Source organism: Palaemon carinicauda, chromosome 4 (assembly GCF_036898095.1).
Source record: "Palaemon carinicauda isolate YSFRI2023 chromosome 4, ASM3689809v2, whole genome shotgun sequence".
In the NCBI taxonomy this organism is placed as follows: Eukaryota; Metazoa; Arthropoda; class Malacostraca; order Decapoda; family Palaemonidae; genus Palaemon; species Palaemon carinicauda.
In genome coordinates, this window is record NC_090728.1 from 70,989,128 (window position 1) to 71,009,127 (window position 20,000).

The window sequence follows — 20,000 nt, forward strand, 5'->3', positions numbered from 1 at the left end:
GCAAAGATTGAAGAGAAAAAAATTCAATCAATTTTAAGTGTAAAGTGAAAGTGATTAAAATTAATCATCAAAAAGAAAAAAAAGAAAATGTAAAAAAAAATATAAAATAAAAATATAAAATAATAAATAAGCTAAGTTAGGTTAAAGTTCACTTAGTGTAAGTTAGAATAAGGTACGATAGTGTACGTTTATCGTAGTCAACCTCTCTACCTCCTCGCCGCCCGTCCGTCTCCTCTCTGCGTAGCAAGACCAACACCTGCGCTGGACTTTCTAAGGTAAAGTGACACAAAAAACCCGTTTCTTATTTATTATTTCTTGATAATTATTCTTTTTTACATGTCTATTATCTAATTTAGAGTGCATATTGTCATGTGTAATTATGTGTAGTAATTTATTAAGGAGTTATCATAGGTTTTTGGGCTCAACCACGGATTAATCCTATTTCAATTTATTCTTATGGGAAAATTCGTTTCTACATTCGAATATTTTCTACATCCGAAGTCGGTTGTGGAACGGATTAAATTCGTATGTAGAGGTACCACGTACGAAAAGTTTGTGTAAAGTCTATCCCTCAGAAGGGGAATATCTTATACCTGGAGGTAAACCTCCGAGCAGCACTCTGTTGCCCTTTGAGTTCTATCTCAAATGAAGGTTGACATAAAGTGTTGCTAGAGAAAAATCTAAGGCTTAACTCTGAGTTGTCCCCAAAGGGATTTCCCTAACAGAAATCCTGCCAGACTAATCCCCCAAAGGAGAAAACCGAACAGGAGTTCGTCTTCAAGAAGAACAACATTGAGATCGCGATAACTTACGATCCTCTGATCGTAGCAATCTCTATGGCAATCACTGATAATTACAAAATACGCCCTAATGGGAGTCTTACATCTGATTGTCGCGAAAGACAATCTGACCGACCAGGAAGACAAGGTGATGAGAGTCTCACCACTGCGATCATTGAACAGAAAAATTCTGAACTCATCATTGGATTGTCGCAGACAACATCCTGACCGTCCAGGAAGACGAGGTGATAAGTCTCTCCCCCTGCGATCATTAAACAGAAGGAAATTCCATTGAGCCGTGGGTTGACGATCGTCCTTGATCTCACAATCCTCAACAGGCGGAGCTGCATTCGCGGGCTGAAACATTGCCTGTAGGGGGAGAGAAAAAACTGTGAAATCTTGGGAGACGACGAGATCGGCAGAAGGCGAGAAGACTCGTCGTCAGAAGACAATGGGAGATAAACCTAGTCAACAGCTAAGACGTCAGCCGCAGCTACAGCCCCCGACTTCGCACCCCGATGTCGTCATAAAGCGCTCAGCAAAAAATAAAGAATAAAAAATTCCTTCCCTCCGAGGGGGAAGAAAAAACCTCCTCGAGGAATCGTCAGCGCCCAGGAATCCTTTCGATAACTCGCAGAACAAACATCGACTTCTGAAACCGCCACATTACTCTGGAAATGAGCGTCACGTAAAAACACAAGTCATACCTTTAAAGAAAAGAATGAGCATAAAGCAATATTAGTAAATGGCTAAGCCTTGAAGGGAGGGAGAGGAGACATCTGCTCTCTACCAGCCAAAAGTGAAAAGTGACGTGGTTCATTGAACCGTAAGTACATATAGGTGGCTGAGTAGCCCCAACCACCCTTTACCTAACCACTATTAGTGGTTAGGTAGGGTTGCGACCTCACACTTTACATCTATTGGCTGCCTTCTAGCTCTGCCGTAAGTAATATCCAATATAAATAGCGGAAGGTTTCTTAGTATGGGAAAAATTACTTTTAGAAAAAAAAAACTTCATTTGATTGGAGGTCTACATCAAATCTATATAAGGTAGAAATCTCAGGTCTTAATATAAATTATCCAGGGAGGAGATAGAATTTGAAAAATATCAATTTTCAAAATAAATCAGCCTCATGTCGCAAAACCGAAGGTCAAAAGCAAAAATCCTTTGCAGTTTGGAGATGTCCTAAGTCACCTTTTTAAGTGGTATGAATGTCTAAGTCCTGTGCTTAAAAAAGGGTATTAGCCGGCCGGCCCCCTCAAAGGCAATGGCTGAGTCCTGTGATCCATTCTCAGTACTAGCCAAAAAGAGCAACATCGACAACACACTTAGAATCAAAAGAACGCTGACACTAATGGGAAATCTTTCGTCAAAGTCTCTAGTGTTCCCATGACAAAACCGACAAGGAGTTACTCTTCTTACTACTGCTACAAAATGGGAGGAGCCTTGTCTAACCATAACGAATCAAAGACAATAAAGGGCTGACTTTGTCAGTGAAAGCATAAAAATGTTACAAATTCAGTTGCCATATTTCATGGTGTTATCATTTGACGTCTCTCAATATCCACTGCAAATACTTAATACAATACACAACAACACACACACACACACATATATATATATATATATATATATATATATATATATATATATATATATATATGTATATGTATATATACATTATATATATAATGTATATGTATATGTATGTGTGTATATATATAGATATATATATATATATATATATATATATATATATATATATATATATATATATATATATGTATGTATCACAAACCCACAAAATTGTGTAAAAAATCTTGGAATGTCGTAGCTAAACTATTCCTTCCGTTAACAGCTACAATAGATTATCATAACATTAGTCCTGTTCAAGTTACTGATGAAAGAAAAAAGTGTTTCAATTATTGTTCAATATTGTAAAATGTTAATATAAAAAACACCATACATGAGTTATACCCACCTAAAGACCATTGAGAGAGAGAGAGAGAGAGAGAGAGAGAGAGAGAGAGAGAGAGAGAGAGAGAGAGAGAGAGAGAGAGAGAGAGAGAGAGAGAGAGAGAGAGAGAGAGAGAATCAAATTGTTTGAGCTCACTCTGGTTAATGAAGTAATCTACCAACACATAAACTCCTTTTTAGACATTTAGGCATATCAAAATTTTGTTTATCATTATTATGAAATGTTTCCAGTTGAAATGATTGTATTATGCTTCCAAAAGCTCATCGTTATTTTTCAGATGCTAGATTGACTGCTAAAAAAAAATTTTCAGCTTTTAGATATTTATAGATTGTAACATTTCGTTATACGTGAGGATACTTTGTAAAATATTTCCCATGTTATTCCGATTCAAGGGTATACGCCATGTCAGTCTTTAGACCATAAGCCATTCCCTTTATTCATCGTTTTTTTTACATTCCCTTTTGTTGAGCTTTGCAGTTTCACCATCTGTTATCTTGGCCTAGAATGGTTAGCATTGGCATTTGCACTAAAAGTTTAAGCATATACATTAAAATCTTTGCTACATTGCTAATTCAATCTTTATCACAAGAGCTTTATTTGCTTGATAATTACCGAGGTTGTATGGCAAAATTGGACATAGTTATTACAGGGTATAGATAACGGGATTATTTTGTTAAGATTCAAATGCTTATCCAAATAATGGGTGATTTGGGGGAAAAAAATAGCTGTAATTAGTAAGTCATCTTTTGGACATTTGGAAAATTTGCTTCTTTAAGGATCTGTAGACTTACATTTGTCTGGCTCGATATTTTATTTATTATTTATTCTTTATTGACAAAACTTTATATACATTGTAGTACAATAATTATATTTAGTTTACACAAAACAGTGGGTTTTATTCTGTAACAATTATACATTTTCCCCATTACATTATAAAATATTTTGTCCAGAAAAATCATATTTTCTTCCATAAAGAAATATAAGGCTATTAATCAACCATCACAACAAACCCCTCATACATCAACACCAAAACAAAACAAATATTTAATTATAAATCTTTAACACTTCAAATATATACTGGCACAGGTCAATTACGTGGTTTTCTTCTCCAAACAGTGCGTCTATGTTCGTATAATTAAGATTACTAAATTTCTGCCTCTTCGATCGTGACATTGTACATTCAATTAGGACATGCACTTCATTCTGTACTGTCTGTGAATCACAATTACACACTCGCAACTCCCTTGCAGTTCTACTCCACCTTCCCGTCTCTATTCTTAGGTCGTGGGACATTAAACGTAATCTAGTGAAGGCAATTCGTATATAGTCTGGTACATAAACATTTTCACTGTACACTCTATGCCTTTGCAAGGATCTATTTAAAATTTCTCTGTACGTATAATATTTTGTTGCTGTTTCAGGTTTATTCCGGATTTCATTTTTCATTTGGTCAAGGCTTGACCTGATGATGTTATCAACTAGACAAGTATTCAAAAATCTGTAACCGGGTGTATTTTCACTTCTGCAAATTTCATAAATATAGTGGAACGGTTCTTCCATATCAATGTTCGCCATTTTTTTTTCTAAAAAACGTTTCCTTCTTACTTGAACTTCACGATTAAAAGACTCAAGGCCACTCTCCACTAAGCACAAAGTCATAGGCGTATTATTTCTGACCCCCAATAAGCATCTAACAGCCTGGTTGTATATCCTCTCCATACATATTACGTTGTTTGTAAGCCAACTCTCTGCACTATAAAGTAGTGAGGCTCCTAACGCTGCTTTGAACACTTTGACTTTATATGCATATGGCATAGTTGTATTGTTATAACAAAATATTGAGAACTTGTTAATGGTCTTTGCATTTTCAATTTCATGTTGTTTGAGCACTGATTGCATTTTTCCATCACCCGTAAACCATGCACCAAGATACAAATATTTTTCACAATGGTCTATCTTAACATTGTTTATGACTAGAGACTCTTTATCTCTTGCATTTCCATTTACTACAAAAAATTTGGTCTTTTTTTCGTTAACAATCATCCCATATAAGTTACAGTAATCCAACATAATCCCAATTTTCTCAAAACACTTTTCTCTTGATGTACTTAAAATAACTGTGTCATCCATCAATAATAGCGTATGCATTGTCCCTAAAAACCCATCTCTGCCAATTCCCTCTTTTATCATTTTAACCATTTTGTCTAGGTAGATAGTAAATAATAAACAGCTTGTTGGAGCACCCTGACGTATTCCAACAGTAGATATAATCACAGCTGATTTCAAGACACTTTTAGTACAAGCATAGATCTTATGAATGGCCATTAACATAGTCTTACCACAACCTTTCTCTTTTAGGCACTCAATTAACTTATCTCTTGGAACACGGTCGTATGCTTTACTAAAATCTACAAATACAACATACAGCTTCTTTTTCTTAAAAATTGCGTAGTCCATCATAAGCCTCAAAGATAATATTTGTTCGATACACCCTCTACCCTTTTGGGCTCCAGCCTGACATTTATCTATACCAGCCCACAGATTTAAACGTCTCACCAACAGTGCATCATAAAATTTTGCGAAAGTGTTCATTATACTTATGCCCCTGTAATTCCCACAGTCCATTCTATTACCTGATTTGAAGAGTGTAACTAACCTGTCATGACACCAAGCAAAAGGGTAAATAAAATTACAAAATAAAAAGTTACAAATGGTAAGGAAAAAGCTCAGCCAAGTCATTGGCAAAAGCGACAATATACCAGGGCACACACCAACATAGCTTTTCCCCTTATTCAATTTTTTCACTGTCATATCTATCTCTTGATAAGTGAATGGGTCGTCTAATATAGGAATGTTAGGTGACGAAGATACAGTTTGATCATTATATTTTGTGGTCTTCTATATACCTTCAATACTCTGTAGGAAAATTTATCTGGTTGTTTTAAAATCAACCAAGATATTTTCATTAACTGGATTAATGATAAAGGAATGAGATATATATTGTATAAAATATCTGAGTGACACCACTTGTTCATGGAAGCATGCGTCACAATGCAAGTTTTTTTAGTTTGATGGAGATTGTAAAAATGTAGAGGAAAATGAAATACAGTGCTCCAAATGCCTTATTCCGGAATCCAGCAAATGAATATCTTGTCTTAGCGTCCAAAATACTTGAAGAGAACTGCTACATATTGCGCAGCCAACAAATCGTGTCGACACGAGAATAGTTATAGATGGCTTCAAACTGTTGGAACCTAGATTTATGTCTACTTTAGGCTCCAGAGCCTTTAAATATGCGGCCCCGAGACTATATAATAAGCTCCCACGAAACATTTGAATGATTGAAGACATTAAGGCTTTCAAGAGGAAACTGAAGACTCTTATTTCACGAGTCCTTTGACAGTGACGATTTAACAGTAAATGAACAATACGCGATATGAAACGTTAAATACTCTGAACGAACAAGGTAAAATGACAGTGGAGGTCCTGTAGAGAGTGGGGGTTCCCCTGCTCTATGGGACCTGAAAAACAGCCATCAAAGTATAGTAAGTTGGCTTCACACAAATATCAAACAGTTCCAGGTTGGGATGGTCAAGTGAAGGTGTTTCATGCTGCCGCTCGAGAGATTTCTTTTCTGGGGAGATAGGGATAAGCTAAAAACCAAAATTGACGGCCTAAGACACGCACCAAGGCGGATGGGCATTCATTTCAAAGATAATGAGAATGTTTGATAAATTAATGAATAAAGAATGATAGAAAGGAACAAGATTGTTAAAATAAAAAGACCTAAAGAATAAAAGAAAGGAGCAAAAATGTTGAAGAATAAAGACCTAACACAACATGTCAGAGGATTGAGGAGGAAGCTAAGAAAATGAAATCCAAAGAGAGAGAAAATTTTACGAATCCATGGGTATCGCTCTTCAGCTGTAAGATTTAGTGATTAAAAGGACAATCAAACATTTATTTCCGAGATATTTTAATATTTGGTTTCCCCCCCCCCACCCTCCACCCTTTACGGCATCAGCTGTAGAAATTGTGGTTTAACTACTGCCCTGATAGGCTGGGGAACTGGTCTTCACAACCCTAAAAACAGAAATGAGTCATGACTTTCCTATTTCCTTAGTGTCAGACTGGCTGGGGCAGAGTGTGAACAGGAACCTATAACCCAGACCTTTCCTTGGAAAGTGTCTACTTGGTCCCTCCTACAAAAGAAGTAGTAATTGAAAAATAATGATATACAGTAGACCCCCGCCATATGACATTAATCAGTTCCGGAGTTGGTATCGTATGGTGAAAATGTTGTATGGTGGGCAATAGAATAGCTAATGCGTGCAAAACCCCAGGTAAAAACATCAACACTCTCCATAAGATGACCTGTGTGAAGTTTTCTGTTTTTTTTTTTTTTTCAATGAATCTCGTAAAGTTTTTGTAAAGTTTTCATACCAACCGATAGCTTCCCTTATTTCTGCTGATATCGTTTCTTCAGTCCCCCCCCCCCCTCCTCACCACCACTAGAGCTGTGCTCTTCTTGAATGATTGTCAACTGCATTGCCTCCAACTCCTTCAAGTCTTCTGTCGTAAGCTCCTCCCTGTGCTCCTCGTTATGGACGTCATCCTCATCAACAACAAGCTCCATGGACCTCCCGATTGAAATTATGTCCTCAACATCACCCTCAGGGCCAGGATCATCAACAGCCTCATCTTCTGTTGAGGGTTCGAAACCTTCGAAGTCGCGTTCTGCCACAACAGCTGGCCACAGTTTCTTCCATGAGAAGTTCAAGGTGCGCCGTGAAACCTCATTCCAAGCTTTGTCGATCATCTTCAGGCATTGAACGATGTCAAAATGCCCCTTCCAAAATTCACGGAAGGTGAGTTGAGTGCTTTCAGTCACTTCAAAGCATCTTTTGTACAGATGCTTCGTGTAAAGCTTCTTAGAGTTGGCAATCACATGCTGGTCCATAGGCTGGAGGAGAGGGGTGGTGTTTGGTGGCAGATAGAGAACCTTGATGAAGGAGAAGTCAGGATGAATGATGTCCTCGAGGCAAGGAGGGTGAGCAGGGGTATTGTCCAGTACCAGGAGACATGTGACAGGAAGATTGTTCTCTTCTAAAAATTTCTTGACAGCAGGACCGAAGCAGACGTTTATCCACTCAATAAATATGGTCCTCGTGACCCAGGCCTTGGCATTAGACCTCCAAAATACCGAGAGCCTATCCTTCGTGATATTTTGTGCCTTGAAGGCACGAGGATTCTCTGAGTGGTATACCAGTAGGGGCTTAATTTTTAAGTCCCCACTGGCATTTGCACAAAATGCGAGGATAAGTCTGTCCTTTATCGGTTTATGGCCAGGAAGTTTCTTTTCTTCAGCTATGATACATGTACAGCGGGGCATTTTCTTTCAGAAAAGGCCAGTTTAATCACAGTTAAACACTTGCTGAGGAATGTAGCCTTCTCTGGAAATTACTTTCTCAAACTTCTTGCAGAATTCTTCTGCTGCTTTCTTGTCAGAACTAGTCGCCTCTCCATGCCTGACGACTGAGTGAATACCAGTCCTCTTCCTAAAACGATCAAACCACCCATGAAAAGCCTTGAACTCTTGGGGGGCTTGCTGCAATGTTCCTTCGTCTCCGCTGTCTCTCTGGGCTTCCACGAGATCGGCGAAGATGGCGCTCGCCTTGTGCGAAATTACCGATTGCGTGAGTGTATCACCAGCGATTTCCTTCTCTTTAATTCATAGTAGAAGGAGTCTTTCCATCTCGTCGTTGATTGAGGTCCTTCCACTGGCAAGGACAATCATGCCTTTAGAAGACTTACTTGCTTTAATGGCTTCCTTGTTTTTTATGATTGTACCAATCGTTGACTGGTTACAGCCATATGTACTAGTGAGGGTAACGATGCGCATGCCTTCTTCGTATTTCTTTGTTATCTCCAGCTTCGTTTCCATAGTAATCATCTTCTTACTTCTCCCTTTAACATCACTAGCAATCTTGGGACCCATGGCTAACAAATTAAAAGTTGGAATTGAGCACTAAAATGCACAAAAAGTACGATACCACAAGCACTCACACGAGATCAAGTCTTTACGAAACCCACACGAGATTCTGAACTGAGCTTGCGTATAACAAAGAAAGAGAAAGAGGCAGCATCTCTCTCAGGCATTGTGGGAGCGATTTCGGCCAATAGCGTATCGGCCTCTTAGTGACGCCGACTAATAGCAGACCAGCTTCTTAGTGACGTATGCAGTGACGTATGAGCGTGGTGGTAGGCGAGTGACTCGCACAGTCGTACGCGTAAAAACCGCAAAGTTTGAATTTTAGAATTCGATGCCGTAAGGTGGGGAAAAATGTCGTAACGAGGGGACGAAAAAACATCGTATTCCACACCGTAACGTGAAAAAAAACGTAAGCTGGGGACGCCGTACCCCGGGGGTCTACTGTATATATATATGTATGTATGTATATATATATATATATATATATATATATATATATATATATATATATATATATATATGTATGTATAATGTACATATTTTGATACACACACACACACACATATATATATATATATATATATATATATATATATATATATATATATATATATATATATATATATATATAATATATAGATGTAAAAGGAAGCTAGTGAGGACTGAAGAGCTAATAAAACCGGGGGTAAAAAGTAAATATCAGGAAAGGTTGAAAATGGCATATGACGAAGTGAGAGTAAGAGAAACTGGTAATTTAGAGGAGTGGGAGTTTAGTAAAAGAAAATTTTATTGGGATTGCAAGTGATGTGTGTGGCAAGAAGGTTATTGGAGGCAGCATGAGGAAGGCCAGTGAATCGTGGAATGAGGAGTGAAAGTAAAAGTGGAAGAGAAAAAGAGGGCTTTTGAAGAATGGCTGCAGAGTAATAGTATAGAGAAGTATGAAAAATATAGAGAGAAAAAGGTGGAAGTAAAGCGCAAGGTACGTGAGGCAAAGAGGGCAGCTGACCTGAGGTGGGGTCAAAGATTGGGTCAGTCATATGAAGAGAATAAGAAGTTGTTTTGGAGAAAAGTGAAGAGAGTAAGGAAGGCTGGGTCAAGAATTGAAGAGACAGTGAAAGATGGAAATGGAAGGTTGTTAAAAGGAGAGGAGGCAAGGAAAAGGTGGGCGGAATATTTTGAATGTTTACTGAATGTAGAGGATGATAGGGAGGCAGATATAATTGCTGTTGCAGGTGTTGAGGTGCCGGTGATGGGAGATGAGAATGAGAGAGAGATTACAATAGAGGAAGTGAGGAGAGAACTAGATGAAATGAGAGTAGGAAAAGCATCTGGTATGGATGGTGTGAGAGCTGAGATGTTGAAGGAAGGGGGTGTGACTGTACTTGAATGGTTGGTGAGATTGTTTAATATGTGTTTTGTGTTGTCAATGGTACCAGTAGATTGGGTTTGTGCATGTATTGTACCACTATATAAGGATAAGGGAGATGTGCATGAGTGTTGTAATTCAAGAGGTATTAGTTTGTTGAGTATAGTTGGTAAAGTGTATGGTAGAGTAATGATTAATAGGATTAAGGATAAACAGAAAATGTAATCTTAGAAGTACAGGGTGGTTTTAGAAGAGGTAAGGGTTGTATGAATCAGATTTTTACAGTTAGGCAGATATGCGAGAAATATTTAGCAAAAGGTAAGGTGTATGTATGTTGCGTTTATGGATCTGGAGAAAGCGTATGATAGAGTTGATAGGGAAGCAATGTGGAATGTTTTGAGGTTATATGGAGTTGCTGGAAGGTTGTTGCAAGCAGTGAAAAGTTTCTACAAAGGTAGTGAAGCATGTGATAGAATAGGATATGAAGTGAGTGATTGGTTTCCGGTGAGCGTGGGGCTGAGACAGGGATGTGTGATGTCGCCGTGGTTGTTTAACTTATATGTTGATGGAGTGGTGAGAGAGGTGAATGCTTGAGTGCTTGGACGAGGATTAAAACTGGTAGACCAGAATGACCATGAATGGGAGGTAAATCAGTTGTTGTTTGCGGATGATACTGTACTGGTGCAGACACAGAAGAGAAGCTTGACCGACTAGTGACAGAATTTGGAAGGGTGTGTGAGAGAAGGAAGTTGAGAGTTAATGTGGGTAAGAGTAAGGTTATGAGATTTACGAGAAGGGAAGGTGGTGCAAGGTTGAATGTCATGTTGAATGGAGAGTTACTTGAGGAGGTGGATCAGTTTAAGTACTTGGGGTCTGTTGTTGCAGCAAATGGTGGAGTGGAAGCAGATGTACGTCAGAGAGTGAATGAAGGTTGCAAAGTGTTGGGGGCAGTTAAGGGAGTAGTAAAAAATAGAGGGTTGGGCATGAATGTAAAGAGAGTTCTATATGAGAAAGTGATTGTACCAACTGTGATGTATGGATCGGAGTTGTGGGGAATGAAAGTGATGGAGAGACAGAAATTGAATGTGTTTGAGATGAAGTGTCTAAGGAGTATGGCTGGTGTATCTCGAGTAGATAGGGTTAGGAACGAAGTGGTGAGAGTGAGAACGGGTGTAAGAAATGAGTTAGCAGCTAGAGTGGATATGAATGTGTTGAGGTGGTTTGGTTATGTTGAGAGAATGGAAAATGGCTGTCTGCTAACGAAGGTGATGAATGCAAGAGTTGATGGGAGAAGTACAAGAGGAAGGCCAAGGTTTGGGTGGATGGATGGAGTGAAGAAAGCTCTGGGTGATAGGAGGATAGATGTGAGAGAGGCAAGAGAGTGTGCTAGAAATAGGAATGAATGGCGAGCGATTGTGACGCAGTTCCGGTAGGCCCTGCTGCTTCCTCCGGTGCCTTAGATGACCGCGGAGGTAGCAGCAGTAGGGGATTCAGCTTTATGAAGCTTCATCTGTGGTGGATAACGGGGGAGGGTGGGCTGTGGCACCCTAGCAGTACCAGCTGAACTCAGTTGAGTCCCTTGTCAGGCTGGGAGAACGTAGAGAGTAGAGGTCCCCTTTTTGTTTTGTTTCATTTGTTGATGTCAGCTACCCCCCAAAATTGGGGGAAGTGCCTTGGTATATGTATGTATGTATGTATGTATATACATATATATATATATATATATATATATATATATATATATATATATATATATATATACGCACATATATATGTATGTATGTATATATATATATATATATATATATATATATATATATATATAATATATTTATATATATATATATACACACATATATATATGTATGTATGTATATATATATATATATATATATATATATATATATATATATATATATATATATATATATATGTGTGTGTATATATATATATATATATATATATATATATATATATATATATGCATATATATATATATATATATATATATATATATTTATATATATATATATATATATATATATATATATATATATTTATAAATATATATCTATATATATATACATACATATACATATTTATATATAAATAAATATATATATATATATATATATATATATATATATATATATATATATGTGTGTGTGTGTGTATTTGTGTTTTGCATTTGTAGTGGATAGTTGAGACATCAAATGATTATACAGAATTGAAATATGGCAACACTATTTGTAGCATTTGTATGCTTTTGCTAACATAGACAACCCTTTACTATCTTTGATTCACTAAGGTTGGAGAATGTTCCGCTCATTTTATAGAAGTTGTAAAATGAGTAACACCTTGTCTGTTTTGTCATGAGAACACTAGAGATACCTGACATAAGATAACCCGAGTGTCTGCGTTCTTTTGATTCTAACTGTGCTTCACAGAAACCATATGAATTGAGTATGAACTTCAGTCGAAATATAAAGAAAATTTAGAGAAGAATGTGCCCAGGACAGCTCCAGGTTGTTGAAGTCAATTAAAAGGAAGGTAGGTCAGCAGCCTTATAAATGAGAACACAAAAGTTAAGTTAGTACAATCAAATGGTAATCATTTAGTGTCAAGTCAGCAGGACAAGATTTTTTGTATGCTAGTGGTAATATCACAAAACACAAACTTCGACCTGAAGTATATTTGCAGCTTCCCTATCACAGATGTTCCCTGTCCATTTTACATCCTGAAGGCTCACAATAAGGAACCAAAAAGAATCTGCATGTGAGAAAACTGGAAACAATGCAAGATGGGGTTGAAAATTTGCCTCCTGTTGATGCATGTATGATTGATGGTGGACTGCTGATTCATTTCTACCTGACAGATCTTGATATCATCATCTTGCAGAAATGTTGCAAGAAGTCTCTTCAGCCATATCTGCAAACACTTTGGGATGACAAATGAGATTCATGTTCTGTTTGACAGATATTTACCTTATTCCTTAAAATAGAGCAAACAAGTTTTGCATGGAGCTAAAGATCATCCTTTTGTCATAGCTGGTTGCGAGCAATGACCAAAACTGAGATACAAAACTCTCCTACAGAATGGTATGTTCAAAGAAGATCTGGCAAATTTTCTGATGAAGGAAAGGTAGAATGACCACTAAGGAGCTATCATTGATGCAAGAACAATTGTTCTATCACAAGGGGGTAACTTTGTAAGACTAATCTTCTGTCAGTCAGAAACTAAAATTATAGTAGACCTACTGTAAGTCCCCCCAAGGAGATCATGACGAAGCACACACCCTTCTAGCATTTCATACTTCTCATACTATGAATGCCTGATCATCCGAGTCTCTGATATCGATGTACTCCTTATCATCTTATGGCTAATTGGAAGAAATAAGAGGGTTGGTAACCCCATGAACAACATAATCATGGGCTGTTGTTTGGGGAGTGAATGAAGATACCTGAATGTAACAAGCACAGCTGGAACTTGGCAGCAGCATTGCCTGACCTACAAGCATTCACAGGCTGTAATTTCACTGCCTCATTCTTCTGTAAAGGGGAAGGAAAACTATATGAAATACTTGAAAAGACACTACTGGGATCTTCATCAGTTATTACTAAAGCTTGATATTAAGAGATAAAGAAAATCAGAAAATAGCCGGGGCCTATGAGTGTTCCTTGTATGGGATAGAAGATGTCAAGAGTGTAGATGAGGTGAAGTACAAAAGAATTGCTTGAATGACTGGAAAAAATCAGTAAGGTGAGTATCATACATAATGTTACATACAATTCTTATGAATTATGAGGTTTCTAAATGACGCATGAAAAAATAAGTTACTGTCGCATGAAATATGAATTTTCTAAGTATTGCAAACTTGAGACATTGGAAGATACTCTGTGGAACCCCCAACATTTTACATGTACTGTATCCAGCAATATATTCAATGTTCGAGTTCCTATTACAAGAGACCTCAATGTCCAACAAACAAAGTTCCTACTCCTTGTGGCAAGACCCTGAAAACTAAGACCCAGCAGGCTCAATGTATTAGCATTATCTGGGGAAACGCCACACTCAACGATTCTAAGGCCTAGACCCACTGCATTATGGATGGACACAAAATAAAGAATGCCTTTATATACCAAAATAATTTCATGGTCCTGTTGGACCACATAATATATTCAGTGATGCTGTCATTTCAGCGGCAACTACTCAACTGGAAAATGATATTGATGCTGCTGTTGATAACATTTACAATGACTTCCACACTGACCTACAATGGAGTGATAACTCTGATTGTTAAAGTGGAGGCTCCAATTGTTAACCAAATAAGCATTCTTATTTACCTGTGTAATGCATAGGAAGAGGGTGCAGTATTATCTGATAAGACAAGTTTCATTTATTATACTTGGGTAATCTATGTTTGGCTAGACTCATACTAGACCTAGTCAGAGGGGTCTAGCAAGGCTAATGCAAGGAGAAAAGATTATGTAATTTAAACCTACTGTACTCTAAAACAGTTGATAAGTCATGTAAAGTTAATTTCAGCTGGTATTTACAGGATTTAGGCTAGCCTAGTTGTACCATCAGCCATAGGACTACATAACTCGGGTAGTCTGGCATCACATATACAACGAACAAAATTTCTGATACTGCCTATTTAGTGTCTTAAGTACGTAACAAATTGTTTGGAACCAATTTTGCATGGTACCGATCTCGTCTACCCTAGCCCTAAAATTTATGCCCTTTCGAGTAGTCTGGGAGGACCATAGTAATGACAAAAATTTCTGTATTTTGTACTCCTTATATAAATTTGTTTGAAAATACACTGTGGTGTCCAAAGAATTTGGTATATTCATCTATTCCAGACCCATTCTTTTGGTCTGTTCATGGGGCACCCCTTAATACACTCAACGTTAGTTATCCGGCAGACTACCATTTCTGTTGGTTCTGGGTGATTCTCCATTTGCCCAAGTGAAAAATCATTGGTACTGCCCTCAAGCCTCTGGGCTGAAGGTCTGAAGGTAGGGATACAAAATGGGTACGGGGAGGCACATATTCTGAACAAGTCATCTTTAATGTTCAGTGAGTGGACCTCGACCGATTATCGCTTCCTTTCGCACTACAACATCCCTTCCCTACTGTAGTGAGTCTAGGCACGCTATTATGCTAACAATAGGAGTTTTCAGTCTCCGCCTTCAGAGGGAGAGGATCTGGATCCCCTGGTACAAGTAGTTTGAACTATTGATTGCCTGTGTATCTTATACAGGCCTCTCAGTAGGAACAGTACAGCAGGTCTACCAGTCCTCATTCTTTCTCACCCTGAAGATGTTTGTTCCTGCCTAGTGATCTAAGCTATCGCTTACTCTACTTTTATCTGGGGAAAGATAATGGTAATCCAGCAAATCTGAATTTCTCAGATTTAGCACCTCTCTAGGGGGTAGTTGTCTGTGCATTTGACCAAGATTGCGTCCCGTCTTTACAGGACACAGTTCCCCTATAGGAGAACAGTCTGAAGTAACAAGAATTCTAGGGCTTTAGACCCTGCTCATGACAAATCTTCAAATCTTCGTAAGGTATTACAATCTTTAAGATCTTCCTTAGTTGCATAATGGAATACTGGTCTATTGCTCCGCCCAAAGGTCGACTCATAAACAGGTATGGATCATGGACATATGTCTTATTTCCATGTCTATTATTTCTGGGCCTGAAAAAAACTGAGGAGAATGCCATCACACTCTCTGTTTAGGGGGACAGCACTAAATAAGCCAAGTTCTCTGGTAAAGGCAATGGGCTCTCAAAGGCCCCGAGGAGGCATATAAATCTCTCTGCTAATTCAGAGAAAGCAATGGTAATCCTGGAGACCTGTTGGCTTTAAGAGAATTCTACGAGGCTGAAACCTGCCTGTTAAATAGGTTTAGCGTCTCTTCCATTTGCTTAAGGTTTCAGGCCATAATTGAGTTTAGGATTCTGTGCTTATGACTGAATACTGCCTTCTGGTTTGCCCTCAGTGACAGGATTCCTTAGGGTAGACTGTCATGTTTCCTAGGTGAGGGATAAGGTTCCTAACCCTTATAGCTTAAAGCAATTCCAACAGCAACCTAAAAGTTCCAAGGGGATTAACTTCTGCAGGGCCGGTACTAGTGCTCACAGAAGTGGCCCTCATTGGCTTAGCATTAACCAAGCTATGGAGGTTATAAGGAAAATCTTGTTTTTTGACTTGAACATCCTCCTCCCTTTCTTCATTCGTAAGCACATTACGGCGAGATAAGGGGGGGGGGTAGAGGCAGGCCTGGTGAAGCTACTTTCCTATACATCATGATCATTTTTAGGAAATACTTCTTCCACATTTGGTGCATTACAAGCAAAAGACTTGTTACCTGAAAAGCCCCAGTTTAGTCTTCGATATGGGCCTCTTTTACGACCTTTAGTCAGATTGACTCTCAAGTCAGAATGGGGCTCCATTGCAGGAATAGGGTGAAAGACTTTTTTGCCACCTTTTCCTTCCATGATAAATGAAGGGAAAGCCCTTGGATAGTTGATCCATCTATGCCGATCAATCATATTCGTGGAGCCATATATTTGGCCCTCATACGAACTTCCTAGGATGGATATCTCCACTTTACTGTGTTGCAGAGAAAAGTACTCATGCCTAAAGCTAGAATATAATCTGTCATTATAGGAAATGTCCAGAGATGAATTATGGGCTTGTCCTGCGCGTGAAGAAAATTCTTTACACGCAGCAAGGTTAACACGCGTGATGAGGTCATCACAGCAGAGTCTGGCTGAAGAATGCCCTTGCTTGAACCCTAACAAGCATAGATATTGGTGAATCTCCTACTTGACATCCCTACTCTAGGTAGGAAAGGAGAGGGTGGATTGAAAGAATGAGTAGCTCTGGAAAGCCTTGGGGCATGACCGAAACTGATGTGGTCAGGCCACCCCTATTATAAGCTTCTAAGGATCTCCTAAGACTGTAAATGAGACCTCAGCTTAGGGATCCCCTCGTCATAAGGCAAACTTGGTTCCTGAGAACGTCTTGGGAGAAATGTAGACTTTCTTCTTTTAAAACTGTTGCCTCTTGACTTAGGGGAAAAAGCTTTCTCAACTCTGAGCTCCCTCCAAAATGAACGTCTTATAGAGCACGCCTCTTCATTTGTCATCCTTTATGATTAGCTGGAGCCTGGTTCTTCAAGGTCTCATTGTGCATAATCGACTCTCCCTTAAATATTTGTGTTGCTTGAAGACAAGGCTTCCGATAACTGTCAACATAATATTGAAGGAAAGTTCTCACTGCCTAGGAAGAGCGTCTTTAACTCTGGTCAGGAGGAAACTCAGCAACGTAGAAATCTCTAATTGGGAAGGAGACCAATCCCTACAATAGTTACATGGAGATTGTTTTGAATATCTCTTGTCTGGAAAGGGACACGGAGGGTGTGTGGCCATGTCCGCCTGGCTCATAAGGACGACACGTGTTGCTATCCCGTCCTGGGCAAAGAAGTAAATACTGAGATTCACTGGACATATGCATCCACTCGTAACAGTTAATGAGTAGACACTCAAATGACTGTGAGTTAAAGATAAAACACAAGTCAAGAGCGCTAAACACTAAAAGGGTAGGCTGGATGAATGTGAAAGGATCGATCATAGAGTAAGTGAGAGAACAACCTCTTCACTTTGCAGCTAGAAGTGTTGTGAGAAGACGCTGTGAGCAACCTCCCGCATGCTCCTTGTTTATGCACTGCGTTTACCCACCAAGAGGCATGACGCAATCAGCCAAAGTTTCGATTAGCCGAACGTAGAAAACATGATTAGTGGTAATCCCATATAAAGGACTCAGAAGTTTTTATCCGTGTAGGAATAAACAGCAGTTAAGAACACAATCCCACAAAAAGAGAACCAAATTCTCTATGGACATGTAGTCAGCATACTTCCCCTTGTACACCTGTCTCCCTATATGAGAAGCCTAAGCAAGAGAATATTCACCATATGAAACATTATAATATTCATTATCATATATAAAGGAAAAAATACTTTTAATTGAAAATTCCTTTATGCAAAAGAGAAAAAGTCTCTTGTATTTAGTTTCATCAGAATAACAGGATTGGCAAGTACATTACTTGAAAATAAAATGCTTGTGAATACAATGTATTATAAAGGAATCCCATAAGTTAATTATAATTCTTGGTATGGATAGTAAATCATGCATGAATCCCAAAAAATGCTGTATTACCACGGGGTGTTTTACCTTACAGAAAACTAGGTTACACCATGATAGGTTAACATAGAATATTCAAGATATGATAATGAGTTAAAACAATGTTTACAGTAGATTTTGCAATATATGAAGCCACCATAACCTATTTACTGACAAATGGATAATGATTTGCACTATTTTTTTCCCAAAACGCCTTGTAAAACAGACTAATCTTTTGTGCGAGTGCACCTAATAGGACAACAAATACTATATTTTCCTTAAAAATTTTAAAAATAAAATTACCTAAAGAGTTCCATATATACAACAGCTTTGGGTAATTTGAATTCATCATCTTGCTTGTACCATACCCTTGCCAAGGGACATTCCATAACCATCTCAGGTAAACTGCTTATTCCCTGTATGAAAGAAAAAACAAAAATATAAAATTGAAACCATTAGCAAATTACAATCTTCAAATTATAAAAGATTATTTCAACCAAATCATTAGTTGAATAATTTTTACTCCCAAACTGTTTGTTGTTAAAACAGAAAAAAAAATCATATCGATAACTAAAGCCTCATAAAAAAGTTATAAAATCAAACTGAAAATATTTGAGACTACCAATATTTCTTGAAAAGACATGCACTCAATGTTTGATATAAGCTGACAACTATATGTAAGGTAATCATATCAATTAGGCTCTTTCATGTAAAACAAATAAATTATTTATGTAGGCACCATTTATGGTTTTTAAAAGTCATCGACACCACCACAGTCAAAAAAGAAAGAGTATCTGTCGGCTAAATGATAAAGTCATGCACGCATTCTCATGGATTTTAAACATAAAAAGCAATACTTTGCATATTTCTTGCAAGCTAAAGTCTACCAAGATATTTTTTTTTTCTTTTACTTTATTCCCCTCTGAGTTTCCCATCTATATTTCCTTTTAACATTTTTTCCCTTTCAATCACATACCTCGGTTGCAAAATCATGAAAATACAAGAATTCCTGATGAGAAGCAGAAGAAGTGTCTAAAACCTATACAAAAGGGATACAGTAAGACTTCAGAGGACCAGAGAGAGGTCCCACTTCAGCAACTTGTGTAGCATGAAGGTCATTTTCACAATAACGTTAAGGCTATCCCTCAATGTAAATCCTTCAATGGACCAAAGATCAGAATTAGAAGAAGGTTGCTCTAAAGTCCCAATAGCAGACACTAACAGAGTTCTCTGAAAATGCATGTATATGACATTTTAAAAACATTGGAATACGGACTTTGAGTGAATTGCTGCCCCTGTCATCACATCGACAAAGGAATCTGTCTCCATGCATTAAACGTATAATGGCAGCAACATCACTTCTGAAAAACCCATGCTCTCTCAAGTCCTCGTTTTTTTTCTTTTTAAATTAAAATGACTTTGGTATCACTAGACTGAAGAGCAAAATTGTAGTTTCTGAATTTAAAAATATGAAAATTCTTATGCAAATGGAGATCTATATTACAATCATAAAAACATGTTAAAATTTTCATTTTCATCTCAATATGGTGGAATTAAACAATCAGGCTGATGTACCTGAACACAGCGAGATACAGAAGTGCTAAATCAGCATGCCTTTTTGGTATAGCTGTTCTTTTATAAGGTTACCTGTTACAGGTCACGTTAATATATTGTAATTCTTTTCTTTATT

The 20,000-nt window shown here is 37.8% G+C and overlaps 1 protein-coding gene across 1 annotated transcript in view; it reads right to left on the minus strand.

The window, feature by feature from the left end:
* The window catches only part of Ide (Insulin degrading metalloproteinase), a 511,525-nt gene that overhangs the window by 200,703 nt on the left and 290,822 nt on the right, over positions 1-20,000 (minus strand). The window contains exon 11 of the mRNA XM_068372359.1: positions 18,614-18,726. Coding sequence (XP_068228460.1) covers positions 18,614-18,726 — 113 coding nt within the window. The remainder of the gene's footprint in view (positions 1-18,613; positions 18,727-20,000) is intronic.